Source organism: Fibroporia radiculosa (genome assembly GCF_000313525.1).
Source record: "Fibroporia radiculosa TFFH 294 genomic supercontigs, scaffold6005, whole genome shotgun sequence".
In the NCBI taxonomy this organism is placed as follows: Eukaryota; Fungi; Basidiomycota; class Agaricomycetes; order Polyporales; family Fibroporiaceae; genus Fibroporia; species Fibroporia radiculosa.
The window spans coordinates 36,605-57,868 of NW_012133432.1; the positions used below are offsets into that span (position 1 = coordinate 36,605).

At 51.6% G+C, this 21,264-nt stretch overlaps 7 protein-coding genes across 7 annotated transcripts; 4 read left to right on the forward strand and 3 right to left on the reverse strand.

Annotated features, from left to right (window-relative positions):
• Positions 1-1,488: 1,488 nt before the first annotated feature.
• Positions 1,489-2,059, reverse strand: FIBRA_06078 (uncharacterized protein; the record flags this gene model as incomplete). The annotated part of the gene is made up of 2 exons (XM_012327819.1): positions 1,489-1,843; positions 1,902-2,059. The coding sequence occupies 2 exons, from the start codon at positions 2,057-2,059 to the stop codon at positions 1,489-1,491; spliced, it is 513 nt and encodes a 170-aa protein (XP_012183209.1).
• Positions 2,060-2,608: 549 nt separating this feature from the next.
• FIBRA_06079 (uncharacterized protein) lies at positions 2,609-6,241 on the forward strand (the record flags this gene model as incomplete). Its single annotated transcript, XM_012327820.1, has 16 exons — positions 2,609-2,707; positions 2,767-2,811; positions 2,860-3,593; positions 3,648-3,834; positions 3,898-4,032; positions 4,089-4,341; positions 4,391-4,462; positions 4,517-4,580; positions 4,633-4,704; positions 4,770-4,841; positions 4,902-4,911; positions 4,967-5,110; positions 5,164-5,233; positions 5,292-5,680; positions 5,737-5,991; positions 6,053-6,241. 16 exons carry the CDS (start codon positions 2,609-2,611, stop codon positions 6,239-6,241), a joined length of 2,790 nt encoding a protein of 929 aa, XP_012183210.1.
• Positions 6,242-6,797: 556 nt separating this feature from the next.
• FIBRA_06080 (uncharacterized protein) lies at positions 6,798-8,067 on the reverse strand (the record flags this gene model as incomplete). Its single annotated transcript, XM_012327821.1, has 2 exons — positions 6,798-7,716; positions 7,880-8,067. 2 exons carry the CDS (start codon positions 8,065-8,067, stop codon positions 6,798-6,800), a joined length of 1,107 nt encoding a protein of 368 aa, XP_012183211.1.
• A 1,807-nt stretch (positions 8,068-9,874) lies between these two features.
• FIBRA_06081 (uncharacterized protein) lies at positions 9,875-11,033 on the forward strand (the record flags this gene model as incomplete). Its single annotated transcript, XM_012327822.1, has 2 exons — positions 9,875-10,071; positions 10,118-11,033. 2 exons carry the CDS (start codon positions 9,875-9,877, stop codon positions 11,031-11,033), a joined length of 1,113 nt encoding a protein of 370 aa, XP_012183212.1.
• A 959-nt stretch (positions 11,034-11,992) lies between these two features.
• FIBRA_06082 (uncharacterized protein) lies at positions 11,993-14,833 on the reverse strand (the record flags this gene model as incomplete). The annotated part of the gene is made up of 6 exons (XM_012327823.1): positions 11,993-12,329; positions 12,394-13,880; positions 13,928-13,978; positions 14,029-14,394; positions 14,469-14,574; positions 14,628-14,833. The coding sequence occupies 6 exons, from the start codon at positions 14,831-14,833 to the stop codon at positions 11,993-11,995; spliced, it is 2,553 nt and encodes an 850-aa protein (XP_012183213.1).
• A 625-nt stretch (positions 14,834-15,458) lies between these two features.
• FIBRA_06083 (uncharacterized protein) lies at positions 15,459-16,754 on the forward strand (the record flags this gene model as incomplete). Its single annotated transcript, XM_012327824.1, has 8 exons — positions 15,459-15,509; positions 15,565-15,697; positions 15,775-16,004; positions 16,063-16,079; positions 16,137-16,173; positions 16,232-16,293; positions 16,353-16,537; positions 16,591-16,754. 8 exons carry the CDS (start codon positions 15,459-15,461, stop codon positions 16,752-16,754), a joined length of 879 nt encoding a protein of 292 aa, XP_012183214.1.
• A 684-nt stretch (positions 16,755-17,438) lies between these two features.
• On the forward strand, positions 17,439-20,805 carry FIBRA_06084 (uncharacterized protein; the record flags this gene model as incomplete). Its single annotated transcript, XM_012327825.1, has 8 exons — positions 17,439-17,540; positions 17,612-17,941; positions 18,164-19,061; positions 19,113-19,186; positions 19,233-19,343; positions 19,400-19,711; positions 19,769-20,572; positions 20,626-20,805. 8 exons carry the CDS (start codon positions 17,439-17,441, stop codon positions 20,803-20,805), a joined length of 2,811 nt encoding a protein of 936 aa, XP_012183215.1.
• Positions 20,806-21,264: the final 459 nt, after the last annotated feature.

Genomic DNA, 21,264 nt, shown 5'->3' on the forward strand with positions numbered 1-21,264 from the left:
ATCAGGCTTTGAGCGGTCCTCGACTCGATCGGAGAGATATGTTTTGATGCCGGGACTTCTTCAGTGCGACGTGAGTCACGCATTCTCGGGATAACGCATCTGTCCGCGTTCATGTCGTCCCATGGGCCATATACATGTGCCTATCGTGTTTGTCGCTCGTCAGGCGTTGGAAGCGGGGAGGAAAGCGACTTGGATTGGGTTTCGCAAGCGGCTATGTTCAAACTTGGTACCGTAGCTGAGCCTGCTGAGGTCACCCGAAATTCCATCCCATCCAATACCGGAAAATCTTGCCGTGATCCGATATTTCAAGCGGATGCAAATATATTTACACAACAAGGAAATGACCATTTCTCCAATAGGGGAAGGTCCAGTTTGCAAGAGAGGAAAGACTTACCTATCCAGTTGGCCCCTTTCCGATGCCTTTCCAATGCAAGCAAAAGGCGGGTTCTTTATTGTGTTGGATGGAGGCGAGGGGACTTAGAGAAGCCATTCAAGAATCGCAATACTTATCGGGTCCTCTCGGCGAGCCTGAAGGATGGAAGTCTGAAACTATGCAGCGTTACTGGTTCGCATTCAATGTGAAATTGGAATAACAGGGAGTCTTTTGAGGAGCCCGTTTGGAAAGGCTTGACGATTGAGGCCGAGCGGGCGGATCGGTCCCAATCACGCTGTAGACAATAACTCCCACGCGATTCGTAGTTGACTTACTATCTCCGCTGGACATCCATGTACTGTGTCAGAATCAATCACTCTAGCAAATTGAGATTGAACAGAGCTATATCACCCGGATTCATTTGATGCTATGCTACAAAATCTAGACAGCTCGATATAACATTAGTATTCCTCGGATGGTCTGGGAGGTGCAAAGTGAGGAATTCTCGGGATGCAACGTGGGAGCTACAGAGTCACGAAAAGCAGTATGAGCTGGGTACGTAGCGAACGGTTCACGTAGATGTGCAGTACGTACCGATTGGGAAATGCAGGATATGATTTACCATATGCATATCTACAAAAATCTCGAGTCACAACTTCCTTGTCACAGACAATGCTTTCACTTTACGAAAGTGTCCGTGCCAGATAAATCGGTAGTTGGCCTGGACTGTTACAGCGCACAAAATTCCTCTATCAACGCTCAAGCCGACGTAATAGGCTGAGCAAAGGACAGTAAGGTGAAGCAGACAGACCGGAATGGCGTCCCCTACAACGTTTCGTCGCACGAGCCAACCATGTTGTGTTACGAACTACTGCCGTTGCAGTTAGCCAAGCATGTTCTAGAGTTGGTATCAACATGGTAACGTACTGAGGATCCTTAGGGGGCATTATCGTGCTGTCACCGGCCGAGCGATGAGCATCGATTGCACATCAGAACTACGTTCACAATGGCGGAAAGGAGCCGCGTGGATGACCCTAAAGCAAAGACCGTCTCGATCCAGAGGCGGGGGCGTGAGTGATGCTATGGTCACCATCTACCTGACACGAGATGGTCTTTCAATCTTGCCCCTTCTGCTTTTCCTGCCCCTTTCTTAGGGCCGCCTTCACGCTTTTGATTGCATTCTCTCGTGCCTTGATTAGTCTTCTAGCTTTGGCGACGTCCAAGGACTCCTCCAGCGCAGTGTAATCCTGTGATTTCTTTGGCTGTGATTGCCCTATGCCACCAATCGCATTAGAGGAATCGTCTAAAGCTGCCAGATCTGCGCGGAGCGATGCGAGGATATCGTCCAAAGACGTGAGTGTCGAAAGTGCAGCAGTAATGTCGTCCTTGAGTCTAAAGGTCCGACACACCTCACGCGCGCATGTTTCGAAGTGGGTGAAGCGGACAGGCCCCAACATGACGCCTCCGTACCTAGAATTAGCACATGATCATGAATCATGTCATTGACAGACTAGAACTTGTAGCTTACCACCGGCTGACAACTACAACAGCGTCAATCACGCCCTCATTCTGCATCACTTTCAACACTTTCCCGCCGGCGTACCGTTCGCCATCATCATCACTGCCCGTATTCACCTCAAAATCATCTGGTCCACTCAGTCCGGTCTTTCCAGCCTTCAGGACCATACACCGCCATGCTGATACCTCGTGGCTCGCGGGCTTCGGGCCATGTACGACGTGTTTGACATAAGAGGCAGCTGCATGGGTTTCTTTGATTGTGGTGGCAGGATATATATTTGCTACGAAGGTGGAACCGCGATCACGAATCTCCTGCGAGGTCGCAACACTGGTATAAACTGCATGCTGTGACGATGAGAGTCCTAGAAACGAATCGAGAGTCGACCGTGACATGTGGCCACAACAAGGTCGCTATGCAAAGGCAAATACAGGTTGGACAATAACCTGTGATCGATCTCCACATACTAGCGCCTCCAGTGCCACTTGCTAGGCTATTAGAGAAGTAAAATAATGCAAGCTACGATTTTAATCTATGTAGTCAAGCAGTAATAATTTTTCGGATCTATTTTTATCCTAAGCTGCCGCGTTCGGAGCTACTGCATCGCTTGTGTCCACCACGGTCATTGTTCGTCCCGACGACCACTACGACTTCAACGACGGCTGCACCCGCTTTGCAGCACCAACGCTGGCTTCACTCCTTTTGAGCTCACCCATAGGATGTCCGAGATTGCTCAACTCGTCGACGAGGATGCCTCTCAGCGGGCGCTGGCGCCCGCTGCCGTTGGCACCCAGGTCGCCTTGATGAGTGTCGTTTCAGTGAGTAACGAAGCAGATGTGTCGCGAGGATAGTCTTACGATGCGACACGTACATTCAGCTAGCTACGATAATTGCGTTTAATATCCTTCGTCCGAGGAATAAGGTATGTGCACCAGGACAGTTCGCAGCTATTAGCTAACGTTATATGTAGATCATCTATGAGCCCAAGGTCAAGTATCATGTCGGGGATAAGAAACCTCCACGGATATCCGACTCATTATTTGGCTGGCTACCCCCACTGCTGCATACAAAAGAGCCAGAGCTGGTTGACAAGATTGGACTAGACGCTGCCATTTATCTGCGCTTCCTCCGCATGTTCCGCTGGATGTTCACCTGTATTGCGTTCATCGCATGTACAGTTCTTCTTCCCGCGGATATCGTGTACAATCTCCGTTATGTCAACAAGGGACAACGGGACATACTTTCGATGATGACCATTCGCAACGTTCAAGGGACGCTACTCTTCGTCCATGTCGTCGTCACGTATGCGATTACTGCCATCGTGATGGGTTTCGTCTGGGTTAACTGGCGCCATGTCGTCCGCCTCCGTGGCGAGTGGTTCCGATCACCCGAGTACATGCAGTCATTCTATGCACGCACCCTCATGGTCAGCAAGGTCCCACGGAAGTTCCAGTCCGACGAGGGCATCCGTGCGATCTTCCAGTCGGTACAGGTCCCATACCCCACAACCTCCGTGCACATCGGCCGCCGGGTCGGCCAGCTACCGGAACTGATCGAATACCATAATAGGACTGTCCGTGAGCTCGAGCACGTTCTGGTGAGATACCTGAAGGACGGGAGAATTGGTAAAAAACGGCCCGAGAAGAGACTGGGTGGATTCATGTGCTGTGGAGGGCAAAAGGTCGATGCAATTGATTACTACACGTGTGTTGTCCCAGTCGTACCCACATTACTTCGCCACTGATCGCTCCCAACTAGTGCGAAGCTGCAGCGCTGCGAGCAGGCGGTCGAGCAGTATAGGTCCCAGATTGATTTGCGTCGGCCGGAGATGTATGGCTTCGCATCTATGGCTGCGGTTCCATACGCGCATATCGTTGCGAACTTGCTAAGAGACAAGAATCCTAAGGGTAGCAACATCACGCTTGCTCCCAACCCTAAAGACATCGTACGTTCCTCATCAATTCCACAGGTAGAATCCCTGTGGAGACTGACATGCAAATCCCAATAGCTCTGGACTAATCTGAGTTTGACAAAGGCCGAGATGGCGCGGAACAGGACACTCGGATGGATGTTCCTCATTTTGGTTTGCTTCTTGAACACTATCCCGCTGTTCATCATCTCCATTCTTGCCAACTTAGCTAGTGTAAGTCTCAACATCTCCCGCTACCGCTTATATACCTACTCAATATACTAATACAGTTGACAACTTACGTAACCTTCTTGCAAGACTGGTCTTCTGCATCCCCTGGCACGTTCACGTTTGTTTCTGGTGTTCTGCCTCCGGCAGTGTCCGCACTCTTTGGCTACGCGTTGCCAATCATTATGCGCTGGTTGACAAAGTACATGGGTGCCAACACGCATTCGAGTCTTGACCGTGCGGTCATCGCTCGCTACTTTGCTTTCCTGGTCATCTCGCAGCTCATTATCTTCACATTGATCGGCGTCATCTTCAGTGAGTATCGCCATGTGCAAGAGTTGAAGTCGCTTAATATTGCTGGTAGACTCCGTCACCGAGATCGTGCAGCAAGTCGGCAAGCACGAAAGCTTCAAAGAAATCATACAGGATCTTCACAGTAGGTCGCATTATATTACGATAGTTTTGTCTCTAAGTATGATACGCGATCCAGCACTTCCAAGCACGATAAACCAGACATACATCGATCAGTCTTCCTATTGGTTGACGTATTTCCCGTACGTATTGTCTCCTGAAGATGGCTGTCCGCAGTTAGCTCAAAATACGCAGGCTTCGTGGATTCCTTGTTGTTTTCGATCTGGCTCAAGTCCTTAACTTGGTGGTTGTCTTTATCAAGAAACGGTTAGCATCCCTGGTTTCTCGTTCAAACCTGTAATTGGGAGTGACGTAGAATGTTTTCTCTGCAGTCTCTTCGGTAGAACGCCACGAGATATCCGAGAGTGGACACAGCCCCCAGATTTCCAGTACTCGATTTACTAGTAAGTTTTTCTCGATTTACTCTAAGACGTCGTCCTTACATTCCGGCCACTCCTTCTCAGCTCCAATCTGGTATGTTTAGGTAGCAAATGTTGACCCATTTTGCACTGTTGACGCAACCATACAGCTGTTCATGGGCACGGTCGGCTTGTTCTTTGCACCCCTCGCGCCGTTAGTTGCGGTTGCTGCTATGGTAGTGTTCTGGTTGAGCTCGCTTGTCTACAAGTATCAGCTCATGTTCGTCTATGTGTCGAGAGTGGAAACTGGTGGAGTAAGTCATGATATATGCATTTGAGAGCCTTTTTAATATGAACTCTTCTATAGCGTTTGTGGAACGTAGTCATCAACCGGTTGTTGGCATCAATCATCCTCATGCAGTTGATCATGGTATTGAGTATGGATGGTTCCACTTTTGAGATGTTGATGCATGCCTGAATCATGTCTTGCTGCAGCGATTGGTCTCCAGTATACGTTCAAGTCCTTATACTGGCTCTCGACTATTCCGCCCATCATATTTGTATTCGTTTTCAAGATCTATCTCAACCGAAAGTTCCTCCATGCCTTCCGGTATTACATTCCGACGGAAGAGGAGCTGCGCGAAGCTTCTGTTCATTCGCAACGTGCGGATACTGTTGGAAACAAGCTCGAAAAGAGATTTGGACACCCTGCTTTGAACGCGGAGCTGTTCACACCCATGGTGCATGCGAACATGACGCACTTGCTACAGGAGGTGTTCCAGGGCAAGATTGGCAGTACGAAGACACATCTTGACGATCTTGGCGGGAGCAGGGTTGATGCAACTGTGGTTGCCGGTGGGGTTAAGATTGCTGGTATCGATGAGGTGCGCCCAGGTTGCTCCCTTGCCTCCTTCATGTCTGCTGACTTCCACGTTCGTAGCGCGATCTGGCGTACGATCCCGCGCTGTACCAGCGCGACCGTGGGGAATTGGACTGGGACCAGCGCTCTATGTCATCTACCACCCTGCTCGGCGACAACGCATCAAAGGCCAACCTGTTCGCTGCCGCCGGCGGTCGCGACTCTCCCGACCCTTCAAAGCGTACGGGGTACGACCGCTACCTGGCCAAAGGCCCTCAGGCTGAGATCGAGATGACGCGGATGGACTACGATCAACAGCCCCTGCTAAATGCTGCTGTACGTTGCGCGCTGACACGGTTTTGACTGATGCTGATGCGTTGTGTCCCCGTCTGCACAGCAGGCACCAGGGTACTTTGATCCGAACCAGAGCATGGCCAGCTTCGCGCAGTATGGCATACCAGCTATGGACGAAGCTCCGCCCGTGCCGATGATTCCCGCAGCATATAGCCAGCAGTCACTAAACGAGGGGTACCGGGAGGCCCCTGTTCACCGACCGGGTCCCGGTCGTGAGGCTTCCTGGCGATGAAGTGCGCTGTGCGCACCTTGTCGATCGTCGTTTGGCGGTGTAGTTGTGTTGTTTTCGCTCGCGGCTCTATCGGGTTGATCTTTATTGCCTTCTATTTTCCTGTACTGATATCGTCCTATGCGTGCTAGAGTCGTTGGAGTGCGTTGCTGCATATAGGCCATACTACTGGGGTTTCTTTCGCGTATATGATGTTGGACACTGGCTTTGGACGTTGATAGTGGTACGAATAGACTAATCTGAACGCTGATATGTATGAACCAGTCGCTCTGCATTTTCTGGTGTTGTGCGGACCTCTATGCGCTAAAGAATAAAAGTGTGATGCTTAGCCCGTTAAAATCTATCCAGAACTAATACTTTGCGCGATGCCCTGATAAGGTATGTACTGTGCGATAGACCCCCCAAACGCTCAGAACTCAGTACGAGATGCCTACCGAATAAATATGCAATATAATGTACAATATATACTCGACGGAAACAATACCATATGCATGATTAAATACACTCGTCCTTCCAAGACAAAACGACAACCACTCACGCTCTATACAGCGGTTGTTACCTATGATCCCACAGTTGGGCTAGCACTGTTACACTCGGCCAACGCATCAGAGTACGTGCGGCGGGTCTCCCGCCAGATCGCAGCCCACTCCAAAAGTTCGTCCTGGAACAACCCCCCAAAGGCACCGAGCTTGTTCTTGATGTTCGTCTCCATGTCCCGCACCGAGACGACGATGACCCCGGAGTTGTCCATCTCGGCGAGGAACGGCTTCACGAGCGTGTAGTGCACGATGCGCATCTCGCGCTTGAGATCCGCCCACAGGTCCGGCTGGCGCATCTTGATCGCGAGGTTGGCGTTGTACGCGTATGGGAGGCGCAGGGCCTCCGCACCGTAGTAGTGGTTGAGGAACGCCTGCTCGGCCTCGTGCGCGTTGAAGGAGGCGGTCTCGATCTTGGCGAGCATGTCGAGGAACACGGCGCGCGAGGGCCGCAGAAAGAGCACGCCCGCGTTGAATCCGAGTGAGAAACCCATCTTGTCGATGTAGACGTCGGGAACGGCGCCAAAGTTGTACGGGAGGCTAAAGAGCTCATCAAAGTTGCGCAGCACGAGCGTGTCTGCATCAAGGTACACGAGACCCTGGATGCCCTCGTCCGCAAGTGTCCATATGTTGAGCTTGGAGAACTGGTCGAGGAAGTGCGAGTATATGCCCTTGCCGTTATGCGGAGGAGCGATGCGCGAGATGGCGCGTGGAACGAAGCCGGACGCTGCTGCGATGCACAGCGCGCGAGGCGAGATTTTGTCTGGAAGGTAAAAGACAATCCGTTGGGCGGTGCTGTTGACTCTCGTCAGCGAGTGTCCGAGCGCGGCGATGGCTGTTGCGTAAGAGTCGGTGTAAAGGGTGGTTACGATGGCATTGCGACTGGTCTCTGGCGGCTCGAGCGAGCGGGCGAATTCTTCGTTGAGAAGCGGGTGTGAGTTCCTACGACGGAAGCAGTCAGATAGTTGGGGAGACAGAAGCTGAGAGCCAGGATTGCGCCGAGATATAAGTACTCGATCAAAGAGACTACGGCGTGCGACGAATGCGTTGTGGGATCATCGCGGAAGCCACTGCGACTGTATGCAAGTGGAACATGGAAACTCACAGGTGTTGATAATTGTCGAGAGGTGTGGGCCATCTCCCCCACGACTTGTACAACAGAACGACGTTAAGGATCCCAGACAACACGATGACGGCGGAGGCTAGGACGGCATATCTGCGAACGGCGAGCTTCGAAGTCGAGATCTCGGGCCATATGGGCGTGTATTCTCGATACCGAGAAAAGATAGACATGAACGAGGAGGAGATGCGAGGACTCCTAAGACAGTCCTCTGCTCGATTGCCTAGGCCGGGACTGCGCGCAGTGCACTGCACTGTTTACTTATACTTAAATTTATTGAAGGCTAATTCCCAAAAGGGACGTCCTTAAGCGCGGCGACCGTGAGGCCGAAAGCTATCCGCCCAGTCGAAACCGTCACAGCCTGTTCAGTACTTCTATTTGACGGAACGTACACGAATTTCTAGACATTGGCTTTGATATGCGGCGACCCTCAGTGGTTACGACAGTTGTGCGACTGGGCTATCAATTCGATTTGCAGGTATGTGAGTATCACTAGTGTCCGGCTTGATGGGAGGCATATACTCATCGTGAAACCGAGCTTGGGGTCATAATCCAAATGCGATTGTGTCTCTGACAGTCGTCAGTACCTACTCTCAAGTCCCAGTGCTCAATACTCAATTTGCAGGTCCTAGGCTTCAGGTTGCTGATTTGTAGCCCGCCGTTTAACATCGTTAGTCCCTGCTCATCTTATGCAGTGCTCTGTCGGTACAAGAACGATATGCAAATTTCCGACGATGGCGCATGGGACAGCCACTGGGCAACATTTCTTTGATGTGATTGTTTCTGTGGCCCTAACTTATCTGGATACGATAAACCTTTGATGACACCACCATGGGAGATGCTCGACCATCCAGTCTAGCCCCTTGCGCACTGCGTATATACAATCAGCTTTTCGCGGTGTATGGGCCAATTACCCTGGGCGATCCCCAAGCGATCACCACGTCAGAAAATCATGACGACTGGAGTGGGATACTCACAGTCTTACCTCGAGCGTCGTAATTGATCTGTCTAGCTTACTACCCAGCGGTGCGAGATAACCCTTACTTACAATCTACACCTCGAGGATCTAACGATTGTATGTACTGAAACCGCGAGAATAGCATCATGATGCGCTCATTTTTTTCTCGACTCTAGATCATGCGGGCGGTTTTCTACGGCGTACGCACCATGCGGAGTCCGGACGCGCAAGCCGGCAATGGTTTTTGAAATGAATGGCATTGCAGCTTCCGGCAGTCACACAGTGTACATCGTGAGAGGGTGCAATTATCCGTGGAAAGGCGATATGTATATATACCCGTGGCCAACCTGGAATATGTGTTCATGCAGCGCGGTTCTCCGACGGCGTGGTATAAATGCTTTCATGAGATACATCTGCCCCAACACAACTGCACCAGCTAGACATGTCCCCTATGCACTCTGACGCTCATCGCTGGTAGCGACATTGTATGATCCCGCGACGTCAACCGTGTCATAGCGTTCGGGGGAGTCCGAGTCAGAATCAGGCGGCTGAGAGCATATACGCACGGGTCTCAGCATACAACAAGACTTCTCCTACAGCATTGTAAGTACTTCGCTCGCTTACCATAGTCTGGTTAAGCCGCAGCTGTGTCCGCTGCTACTTGGTATGCTTGACGCTACTGCCCACAGCCTGGAGCAGATGTCTCATCTTAAAATATCGATTTTGATCCGTTTGCTCGCTAGCAACGGAGTCGCTGTAGGTCTTGGTCTTGGTCTTGGGCAGCATTCTAGATGTGGTCTTGTCAGTCGGATGGACTCTTCGAAGACTTGCGATGCATTTCTACGTCGACAAGGACCCATGGTGCCCTTCTTACAGCAACCTTCAGGTTGTTAGCTGTGTCGAAACCTTAGGAGTCGTGATCAGGGTATCACGATGCTGCGGACTTGCGCGCCAATGCGGCCGGGAAGTCGGTCGCGCCAGCAGCTGCATGTTCGCCTTTTCATCCCGTCTCCCCGTCCTCCATGTTCCGCCTCTCTCGTTACAAGGACTACACACCGCTGTGGTACGACATCACGCCCCTCAAGCAAACAAGCCGCCGCAATGCTATTCGCATCCTCTCCGTCCTTGCTCTCATAGCAGTGTCCGTCTCTGCAAATATCTATCTAATCTACAAGATCGTCAAGCGGTGGCCTACTGCCCTTGACACCTACCAGCATCTGTACGTCCCGCACTTCACTCACTTCTGTGCTCACCAATGTGCAAAGAAATCCCTACCCTATTGTAAATGAAGAGTTCCTCCGTACACTCAGTTCCCCCTCACCCGATGAGAATGCTGTCGTGACCAGCATGTACACTGACTCGTACGCAACAGCAGTCGCCACTCTCGGCCATTCTCTCACCCGTGCAAACACCACCGCCCGCCGCCTCCTCTTCTATCTCCCTGACCACATCTCCCCGCAAGCGCTCTGCATCGCCTCTTCCACCGGCTTCGTCCCGTACCCAGTATCCCGCATTCCGCCCCCACACAACGGCGTCGGCACCCACGAACGATTCATGGATGCCTATTCCAAACTGAATATCTGGAAGCTTGGCGACGCAGGCATCAAGGCCGTCGTGCACCTCGACGCCGACACGCTCGTGCTACGCAACTTTGACGAACTCTTCTCCCTGCCCTACAGCTTCGCCGCCGTGCCCGACGTGTACGTCGGCTCGCACGGATTCACGCTCGACATGAACACGGGCGTGATCTTTGCCCGGCCCGACATGGGCATCTTCGACGACATGCTCCTCAAGATGCAAAGCGCGACGTACGATGGCATCCAGGCCGACCAGGCGTTCTTGAACGTCTATTTCGCGGCGGACGCGTTGCGCCTCCCGTATGCGTACAACGCCAACCTGGCTATCAAGAAGCGCAAGCCGGACCTGTGGGCGGACCTCCGGCCTCGTACGCGCATTGCGCACTACACGCTCGTGAAGCCGTTCGTCGCAGAAGAGGACAACACCGGGGTGCGTATTTTGAGGATGAATGAGCTGGAGGAGAACGTCATCAGGCGGATGAGCGAGTTTGACGGCGCGTTCGAGGAGGAGCTGATGGACTGGTTGAGGATATGGCGGGACACGTACAAGACATACGGCGACGCGCTGAGAGAATGCGTAGATGATGCAACTGGTGCCTCATAATGAGGTCAGTGTTACATGCCGTGCTTTGATCCCAGCTCTGCTTACTTCGTTCATGCTCAGACCACCTACAGTACGTCGCGCAAGATTATTATTCAGTATTTTGTTTGTGCACCACGGACGGCTCATGGCATCATTAATCTCTTCTGTTATTTATGCTTTCACGGTGGGTGTAGACGCGATAGATCTGGGCTATTATGTTTATTAGTGTACATGTATCCTCGCCGTAATCCTGTCTGTTCTACATGTAAATGGGAACTCTTTCTTGCAGGGTTTAGAGTTGTGTGCATCCATTTATAGAGTACCAGGGGAATACCGGGCTCCTGCCCATCCATCTACGGGAGGTAGAGAGACTTCATCTCGTCAACGGCATTTTGTGCTGAGTCCCATTATCCTTGTGTGCCACATGTCATGTGAACTTCACGTGCATGTTAAATCTCAGCAACCTTAATAAATAAGAGTGAGGAGTTTAAAACTGTCACGTGTTCACGTGATATGTGGCTGAAAAATTCGCTGGTGGGATGAAGTCCCTCTCCTCCCGTAGATGGATGGGCAGGAACCTGGGGGAATACAGGCTTCAGCCTGGTTGAGGATATGTCACGCTTGGTGCAGTGTGCACCATCTGACTGGTCTTCAATGTCATTGATGGACTGTCGGACTGTCTGCTCAAGGTTGAAGATACTACATCCAAACCACTTACTGGAGAGGTGGCCTCTCGGCACATGCAGCTGTTTTAAGTCTCGAGACCATGGGCTCTACGACCTGAGGTGTGAAGACGAACTGACTCAATGTCACTCACGTTTAACGCACGACGACTCAAAACGATCCATTATGCAAATACATGACATTACAGCAGACGCGGCCGTACCCGCGCCAATACCGGACTAAGTTAGCACACCACATTAGTCTCCGCATCTACAAAACTCCATGCTGGTACTTTTCGAGCAGAACACGACTAGGGCCTAAGATGGCGCATCGCGCAGGGCCGCCGCCCGCCTGCGCCAAAGCGCGCCCTCGTATGCCTTACACACCCACTTGACGAACCCGAGCCCAGTGCGGTCACCCGCGGCGAGCAGGCGGTGGTGTAGGATCTCCAGCTCCGAGAAGGTGAGCATTGGCGGCACGTGGTCGTCAGGGATATCAGTCGCACTCGTTAGCCGCACGAGCGGGCGGTGGATGCTGAGGATGGGGCGTGACGAGTAGAGCACGGGCTTCGCCTGGGTGGAGAGCACGCGCAGCGGCGGATAGTGTTCGGCGAATGTCCTGACGTGGTTTAGGGCTCGCTGCAAGCGGCCAGTGCTAGTGAGAATCAAGAACTAGTCAGTGCGTGTACAGTACGACCGATGCGATGGTGAACACTTACAGCGTAAGCATCCGGATCATGGCTGCGTTCGCCCGCTCGACCAGCCGCGCGTCCACACCTACCACCGTCGGGTCGTCCTGTGTGCGCTCGCCGCGTGTCCGCCACGCCTCCTCGACATTCTGCCAGCTGCCCCACACTTCCTCTGCGATCTTGAATGCCCGGGACCGCTCGCCGGGGGAGCATGTCGTACAGCGCTCCAGCGCATCGATATACGTCAGTGCATCGCGGGGAACGCCCAGGCTATTATGCAGTGTGCGATACAAGTGGCCCCAGACCTCAAGAGGAGAGTGGGCATAGTGTACGGAGAGATACGAGTTGATGAGTCGTGGCGTAATGACAACGTTACCAAATGGCCTTGGCACCGCGTCTGCGTCGTTTCCGGTCGTTCCAGTTTGCACCGCCTGGCGTTCCTCAATAACTCGCGCGAACAGAGCCCCCACCTCAGCGAGTAATTCGTTGCGCGTTTGAGGTGGCATGTAGGAGAACTGAGTACTTGACCTTGGGCTAGGTAGCTGCGCTGACGAAAAGTCCTCTTCTAGTTCGGCATCTGCAGCATCCGCCGGCTCAGTGGCAGTGGAACTCTCTACATGCACGTCATCCGTGCTCTGAACAACATTGCGTTCAGTCGTGTTCGACGTGCTGGTCGCCTCAGAGTCGACAAGTACGGTTGAAGATCGCCGGAAGGGCGGCTTGTACGTAGCATACGAATGGAAAACATGCCTCATGGCTGGCTCGTCCAGACCAGCACTTCGGGTCCTCAAGCCCGCCTTCGTGTCTTCCATGTTCTCTCTCACCATCTCCGCCAAAATCCACCGAGTGCGTCCGAGGTCCCGTATACGCTTCGCGCCATCCAGGAGCGTCTCAAAGAGTCGGTTGTCAGGGCGGAACGCGTTCAGCCCGCGCGCATCCCGGTGAGCGTCGAGCATCTCTTTCGCAAGACGGAAGGCACTGTGAATATAGCGCTCCTCACCACTACACACAAAGACCCGCGCGAGCGCAAGGTAGGCTTGCTGTGTCGGGGCCTGTCCGCGGTCGGTTGTCATCTCCGTGAACAGATCCATGGCACGCTCAGGCTCCGCAGGCATTCCTACAGATGAGCATGCGCGGATCATGGTACAGTAGAGCACTGCATCTGGGTCAGGATGCGCGGCATACCGCATGTGCGCGAAGAGATCGAACACGCGCGCACGTGCCTCGGCGGCGCGGTCCCGCACGTTCAGCAGCGCGTACATCACACGCGTGTAGGATTTCTGCGGAGGAGGTATGCCTTTGGTTTCGTAGCTGTGTAGAACGTCTAGCGCGTCGGTGGGAAAGGCGCGGAAAGGGAGTGCTTTGATATAAGCCTTGACGTGGAGGTCGCGCTGGCGTTCGGAAGGCGAAGTTGCGTAGGAAAACAGGACTCGTTCCGTGGCGGCGATGTTGCCATTTAGAGCATACATTGAAAGGACACTGTTGATGGCGTCTTCCAGAGACGTGACGCCCGATTGCTACTCAGGTCGTCAGCATAACACAACTGATTAAATGTCCCACCAACCTTCATCAAGCTGAGCACCGTCTCCGCTGCGGCACTGTCTTGTGCCGTGATCTACCAGAAATTATGTATACCGCTCCTGCAGAAATAGTGTATCCACTCACGCATGTGCGGATAAGCGAAAGCCACTCGTCGTTTGTTAAGATTCCTGTGGGAATATTGGATAGCGCTGCGTCGGCAGACAGGGATGGAGTGGAGATGCGGAAAGCGTCGAGGGATAAGCATATCTCCTGCAATCGCTCTACGACACCAAGATATGGATATTTTGCACCAGGAACCAAAGTCTCAATGTCGGATTCAAATAGACGACCGTAAACATCCAAGACCGCATTTCTGTCGTGCTCTTCCTGGACAGCAGGATCGACGGTTGACGACTCTTGCAATGCGACTGTAGTAGACTGCTTCAAGAGGTCTTCGTAGATCTCGAGTAGATCCTCTTCGGAGTACGTAAGTGTATCCACCAGTGGCTCCTGCATGGAAAATCGTTAGTAACAGAAGGGACAGGACGTAGGAGTAGACCAAAGGGGCGCGCCTGAGAACCAACAGCTTCTTGCAGCGACAACACTCTCTCCTCCAGCTCGGACAACAACCCACTTCTTGGACGTCCGCCCACATCTGTCGATGTAATCTCCCTATCCTTGCCTGGTTGTCTTTCACGACAGTATCAGTCGTTTAGCCGTCGTGATATCGAGACACCACTCACTCTCCATATAGAAACTGGTCGCTATGCAGATCCAACCCGTCCGGGTATGGGACCTGCGCTAGTGCAGCAGAAACCCCATGGCCGTGTCTTCGTGAAGCATACACAGCACAGAGTCGAGTCGTTCGTGGTACACGCGCATGTGAGCGCAGCGACGCCTGCACGAGTGTAAGGTCGAGGAGTGACGCCGGCAATCGAAAGGCAGACATGAGCCTGAAGGAGCAGACGTAGCGTCTGGAAGTATCAGTTCGAGCTGGCTTTGCCGGAGGTCACGAACAACAGTAGAACTACTACTTCGTACCCGGGATGTAAGTTGAGTACTTCGATACTAGCAGTACCGCCAAGCCTTGCGTTAGATGAATAACAAGACGACAGCGTCAAGCATATCATACACACCTCCCTCTCCGTCCTTAAGTCAATATCTATCCAAAAAGTCGCGTGAGTGCGCAAAGGATCTCGAGGAGAGCAAGCCGGAGGGAATTGAGTGAGATATGCACTGACAGCAAAACTCGGGCAATTTTTTGGGATAGCATACAAATCAAATCCGAAAGCTTGACGGAAAACATCACTTGTTAAGGTAAATGATACTTTACTATCTATTACATAACTCATGCCGGCGCGAGGCCCGAACCGCCCGATCGAGATGCTGTGAATAATTCACTGATACTACACTTAAACCTCGTAGTCGTTCTGGTCCTGACTCCGAGTCTTAACAAGACAATCGCATAGAGTTCAGAAGAGACCAACGGTCTTTTAGCAAGTGAGATTCCTCGTGTATCTTGACAACGTTGTGATGCCAATATAACCGCTAGCATTCATATCACGATATCGATCATGGCCGCTAAAGCCACTCGAAAGGTCCTTATGCTTCATGGGCAAGTCGCGGTGCTCATTCGCCATGATTAGTTGTCTGAGACATATGATGTATTGGAACATTCAGGTACGCGCAGAGCGCGACGATCTTCAGCAAACGGGTGAACGTCATGCTGCGATTTTTAGCGGAACGCTCAGGACTCATTCCGTCTGTCAGCTGGGTGCACTTCGCAAAGCATGTGCGAAAGACGTCGAATTCGGTGGGCACAGACGCGATACCAGGCTCATTCTATCAATGCTCATGGATCCCGTCGTTTGTCCTCGTGCATCTCGGCAGTTTTCGTTGACGCACCTTACCTGCTCACTCCGGTTGACATGGCCAACCTTAATTCAAATTTGAACAGCTCGACCCGAGATGATTTGGGGATAGAGGAATCCGCTGCTGTACAGGATCCTGCCCTTTCTCCTCGTGGTTGGTGGACGGTGCAAGGGAATCGCAATGTGACTATGGGTCTCGAAGAATCTCTCAGTACATTGCGAGATGTCTTGGCTAAAGGCAGATACGATGTATGCATATCTGCATGTGTTCATTGACCACGGGATTTCCCTGATCTTTCTGTGTCAGGGCGTATTTGGGTTCAGGTGCGTGATCGTTATTGTTGCGTGTCGGAAAATATCGTCCCTTATGTGCACGACTAGTCAAGGGGCAGCTATGGCTGTACTTCTGGCAGCACTGGTGCGTGTCAATTTCTCTGAGCCATCGATCAACATAAAGCGAGCGTAACATTTGCCAGCTTGAGAGACCCGAAGTTCATGCGCCGTTTCTCATCGATGGACAACCACCACATCCTCCTCTGTAGGTCCTGCTATCTTTTTTTCCCGTTTGTGTTCAACTTTGCTAATCCTTATTGACAGCCAATTCTGTGTGTCCGTAGCCAGCTTTCGTCCGCAGAGTCCGTTATGCGATAGCATATTATTACCCTCATTCTCCACCCCGACGCTATTTATCCTGGGGAAGACAGATGTCGTCGTCGTCGAAGAGCGCTCTAAGCGTGTCATCGATCTTTCGACCCACAAGCGCGTCGAGTATCACGATGGTGGTGCGTAATACTCATGTGCTGCTTGCATGAGTACGTCCAATATCTATTTACAGGTCACTTCGTGCCGTCCAAGGCACCATGGCGAAAATTCCTCCGCAGCTACATTCGGGACCCGACAGGAGATATAACTTCTCCGGGGCCCTCTGCGGTATCTGAAAATCCTTCGGAAACTTCGACTCCAATACAGTTCGAAGGTACGACGGCCGGTGCGACGTGACTATCGACGGAGATTCTGCGCAATAGAAGCGAAGTTGGCCTCACTACTTGTACCGCGGATCCGAGACCATGTGTCTTAGACGTTTGTTATTTACGCAAAATTTAACTCATCATGATAGAACTCCTCGCATCCCCGCCTTGTCTCCAATCTGGGCACATCATGAGCTGCTCATATCGGATCGTGCAGATCCAAACCAGTCTCGTGGATACTATTGATATCTCTAAGTACGTGCAATACGAGTAGAGCCTGCCAGTGAGGTAGCCTCAGATCAGTACTAGTACTAGAAGGTCAGCGAGAGATGGAACTTGGAAATGCTACTTAAAGTGATGACACTCCACGATCCGGTTTGTCTTACAGAGAGAGTTGTCGTTGTATTTTTAAGTTACGATGTCGAATGTTCAAATGCATCTCGAACTTCGTGCTACCGTAGATTGCATTGGTAGCAGAGCCACTCACGGCGGATGTGGCGACGCCGCGGTCCAGCCAGGGCATTTGTGGCGGCAATATCGCAGATAAACTAACCCTAAAATAGTAATCGAATGTTTATCGAGATTACTTTCTTCTTACATCAGCCACGAGTTTTGTCGTAAACAAACAGGTTTGGGGGACTAACAAGGTCCTTGACCTTGCTTTACGCGTTCCCCGACAAAGTCCAGCATTCGCCACGCGTTTCCTCCCTCTCATATGTCTTGGATTCCTCAGCAACCAGGGCTGCAGGAAATCTTGCAGACGATTCATGATTCGACTGATACATCGAACAACCAGACCCAGCGCAATATAACTCACGTATGTCCGGGACTCATTTTACAAAGTTCATTTCGTCTCATTAATGTGACTGTATCGGTCTGGATTTTTAGAAATTGAACAGTTTCACGCATGCGCCGGATTATATCGCGTATCTTGCCTACATCCTCGCGTCACTGCCGCAAGAGGAGGACCGGATCCGCACCATTGCCGGCTATTTGCTCAAGAACAATGCCCGCCTTATTCTCCGTTCGTCGCCAGAGGTTATCTCGTTTGTCAAGGCGGCAATTTTGCAGGCGTTCGGGGATCCTTCTGTCATGATTCGGAATACGGCTGGGCAAGACATTGTTGCCTTCCTCGGTATTCTTGAACCAAGAAACTGGCCGGAGTGTTTGCAGCAACTGGTGAACAACCTTGATCTGCCGGATATGGATCAGCAAGAGGTGAGCATATCAGTGGCTGAAGTGTCGTGCTCAGTACGAGCACTATATATCGCCGTGCTGGAGTGCTCTTGACGATTGGCGCGGATGACATGAAATCTGCTTGTACTGTTTCGTTTTGTTCGCGTTGAAAGCTTTAATCTCAGAGGAATATAGAATCGACCTCCTATGGTTTATTTCAGCGTCTGCATGTGACATCATCTAACAGTAGTGTGTTGTATTTAGGCGGCCTTCAATGTTTTGGAGAAAGCATGTGAAGATTACCCTCGCAAGTTGGATGTCGAAATTAGCGGGACATGGCCCCTGGAGTACATGATCCCGAAATTTCTGATGCTCTCGGAACATCCACGCTCCAAAATGCGTGCACACGCGATCGCGTGTTTGTCATATTTCGTCCCGATCAATTGCCAGTCGCTATTCGCCCACATCGATACATTCATCGCGTGCTTGTTCAAACGAGCATCGGACGAGGACCCTTCCGTGCGACGCCACGTTTGCCAGGCGCTAGTGTTACTTCTAGCATCGCGCCCGGAAAAGCTGATGCCCGAGATGGCGAATGTCGCGGAATATATGCTCTATTCGACAAAGGACAAGAACGAGAATGTTGCACTGGAGGCGTGCGAGTTCTGGTTAACTTTCGCGGAGGATCCTGAACTTGCGCCATACCTTCTCCCGCTTTTAAGCAAGGTGGCGCCGGTGCTATTGGATTGCATGGTGTATGGCGAGGACGATTTACTCTGGCTTGAGGGTGATGCGGAAGATGCGGCCGTACCAGACAAAGAAACGGACATCAAACCGCGACATTACGGGGGGAAGAGTCATGGTTTCGAACGTGAGGGAATTGAGGCTGATGGGTCGAAGCCCCGAGTCGGCGCGTACGGGGAGGAACTAGAAGATGACGACGACGAGAGTTTCGATGACATGGATGACGATGAGTTCGCAGACGAGATGTCGACCGAGTGGAATCTGAGAAAATGCGCCGCTGCCGCGTTAGACGTTCTTGCGGTCCGATTCGGGGCGGATCTGCTCAATGTGCTTCTTGAATCCCTCAAGATCAAACTCTGGAGTGATGATTGGCTTCAAAGAGAAAGTGGCATCTTGGCTTTGGGCGCAATGGCTGAAGGTAAGCGTGCGCTTTTACTTGCGATATATATGCTCATCGAAGACCGTGTAGGCTGCATTGATGCTGTCGAGCCACATCTACCAACACTTATTCCTTATCTTGTCAACATGTTGAATGATCCGAAGGTGCATACCTTTGCCACCTCTATGGACCAAGCTGACGTGTTCCCAGCCTCTTGTTCGATCGATCACATGCTGGACCTTGGGTCGATATGCGAGTTGGTGTACACAATCGTATGGTGACGATCACCGGAATCAATTCTTCATTCCCACTTTGGAAGGAGTAAGCTTTTGTGAGATACGCTGTCACTGCGTACGGGAATTGATGTTGGTTTGCAGCTTCTGCGCATGGTGCTCGACAATAACAAGCGGGTACAGGAAGCAGGATGTAGTGCATTCGCGACCCTGGAGGAAGATGCCGGAGCCGAACTTGCACCGTTCTTGGAACCGGTACTCCGCAACCTGGTATTCGCGTTCGACAAGTACCAGCATAAGAACATGCTCATTCTATATGATGCAATTGGTACCTTAGCTGATGCCGTAGGCGTGGCGCTTCAAAACCCGGCATATGTGGAGATTCTCATGCCCCCTCTCATAAAGAAATGGGGCAAGCTGAAGGACGACGACGAAGACTTGGTCCCTTTACTCGAGGTGAGCTCTTAGTGACTTCGTCAGCTTGATAAGACCTGAATACGCCGTATCATTCAGTGTCTTGCTTCGGTCACTATCGCCATGGGACCTTCGTTCCTTCCCTATGCCAGTCCAATCTTTGATCGGTGCACCAATCTCGTACACAACGCTCTCCTACAGTATCAGGCATTCCAGCAGAATCCTGACATGGATGAACCTGACAAGTCATTCCTCGTCGTAGCTCTTGATCTCCTGTCAGGCCTAACTCAAGGCCTTGGGATAGCGCTCGAACCGTCAATTACCAACTGTCAACCGAACCTTCTGTCATTACTAACTGTTTGTCTCAAGCACCCTCAAGCACCAGTCCGACAATCTGCGTACGCGCTCGTTGGCGATATGGCGATGAACTGCTTCCCTTTGTTGCGCCCTCACATGACCGCGGTCATGCAGGAACTCATTGAGCAGCTCGATCCTGAACCCAAAGTTGAATTTGTGAGTGCATGCAACAATGCAGCTTGGTCTGTGGGAGAGGTCGCGTTGCGTTATGGACGAGGTGAGCGGCTTGCCCAACGGCTCTTCCTGTTGTGGTTGTCTAATGTGGATGTAGATGAACCTGAATTCCAGCGCTGGGTGAACCCGTTGATATCCCGACTCGTCCCTATACTCCTCCATCCCAAGGCGCCTCGTAGTTTGCATGAAAATGCCGCGGTATCAATAGGACGCATTGGCTTAATGCATCCTGCTATGGTCGCACCACTCTTGCCAGAATTCGCTCAGGCATGGTGTCAGGCTCTGTACGAGATCCGAGATAACGAGGAGAAGGATTCTGCATTCCGTGGTCTCTGCACGCTAGTTCAGACCAACCCTGCGGGTATCATGAAGGTACGTGCTCCGTGGTCAGATTTCACCGTGCGGCATACTAATGGTCTCGATAGAGCCTCCTGTGGTTCTGCAATGCCATCGTTCGATGGAATCACCCTTCACCGGAGCTCAACTCAATGTTTCAGCAGCTTCTCAACGGGTTCAAGCAACATGACACGGTTGGATGGGCAGCCCAAGTTGCAACCTTCCCACCAACTATCCAGGAACGGTTGGCACAACGATACGGTGTATAGAATAGAGGCATACTTGAATACGTTCTTGATATTGCCTGCAGTCTGTTTGTGTACGCATAGTGTTTCGTCAAAGTATCATTGCTCTCGGCCCCGTGCTGAATCCATCTCCCTATCTCTGCATTTGGATCTTTTACGTAGTGTAGTCTTTCATCATTTTCCACATCGCTCTTTTTTAAGCTTGGTCATGCCTTTATGTTCCCCATGCCGCAGTTATCCAAGTAGTGCAATTGTAGAGTTTTGCGATTGGACTTCTCGCTTTGAACCCCGATAAGTTGCATTTGACGGCGGCATGAGCTGGTGCGTCGCACACTTCCATAGCAGTTCGTACAAATTCAGTATCCTTACATAGCATCAGCGAAGTGTTACTCGCATCAGTAGCAAATGTAGCATATGTACTGATTTTAGTCTCAATAAATGGTGTATCTGATGACAGTCTCATGAAAATGATGAAATACGATC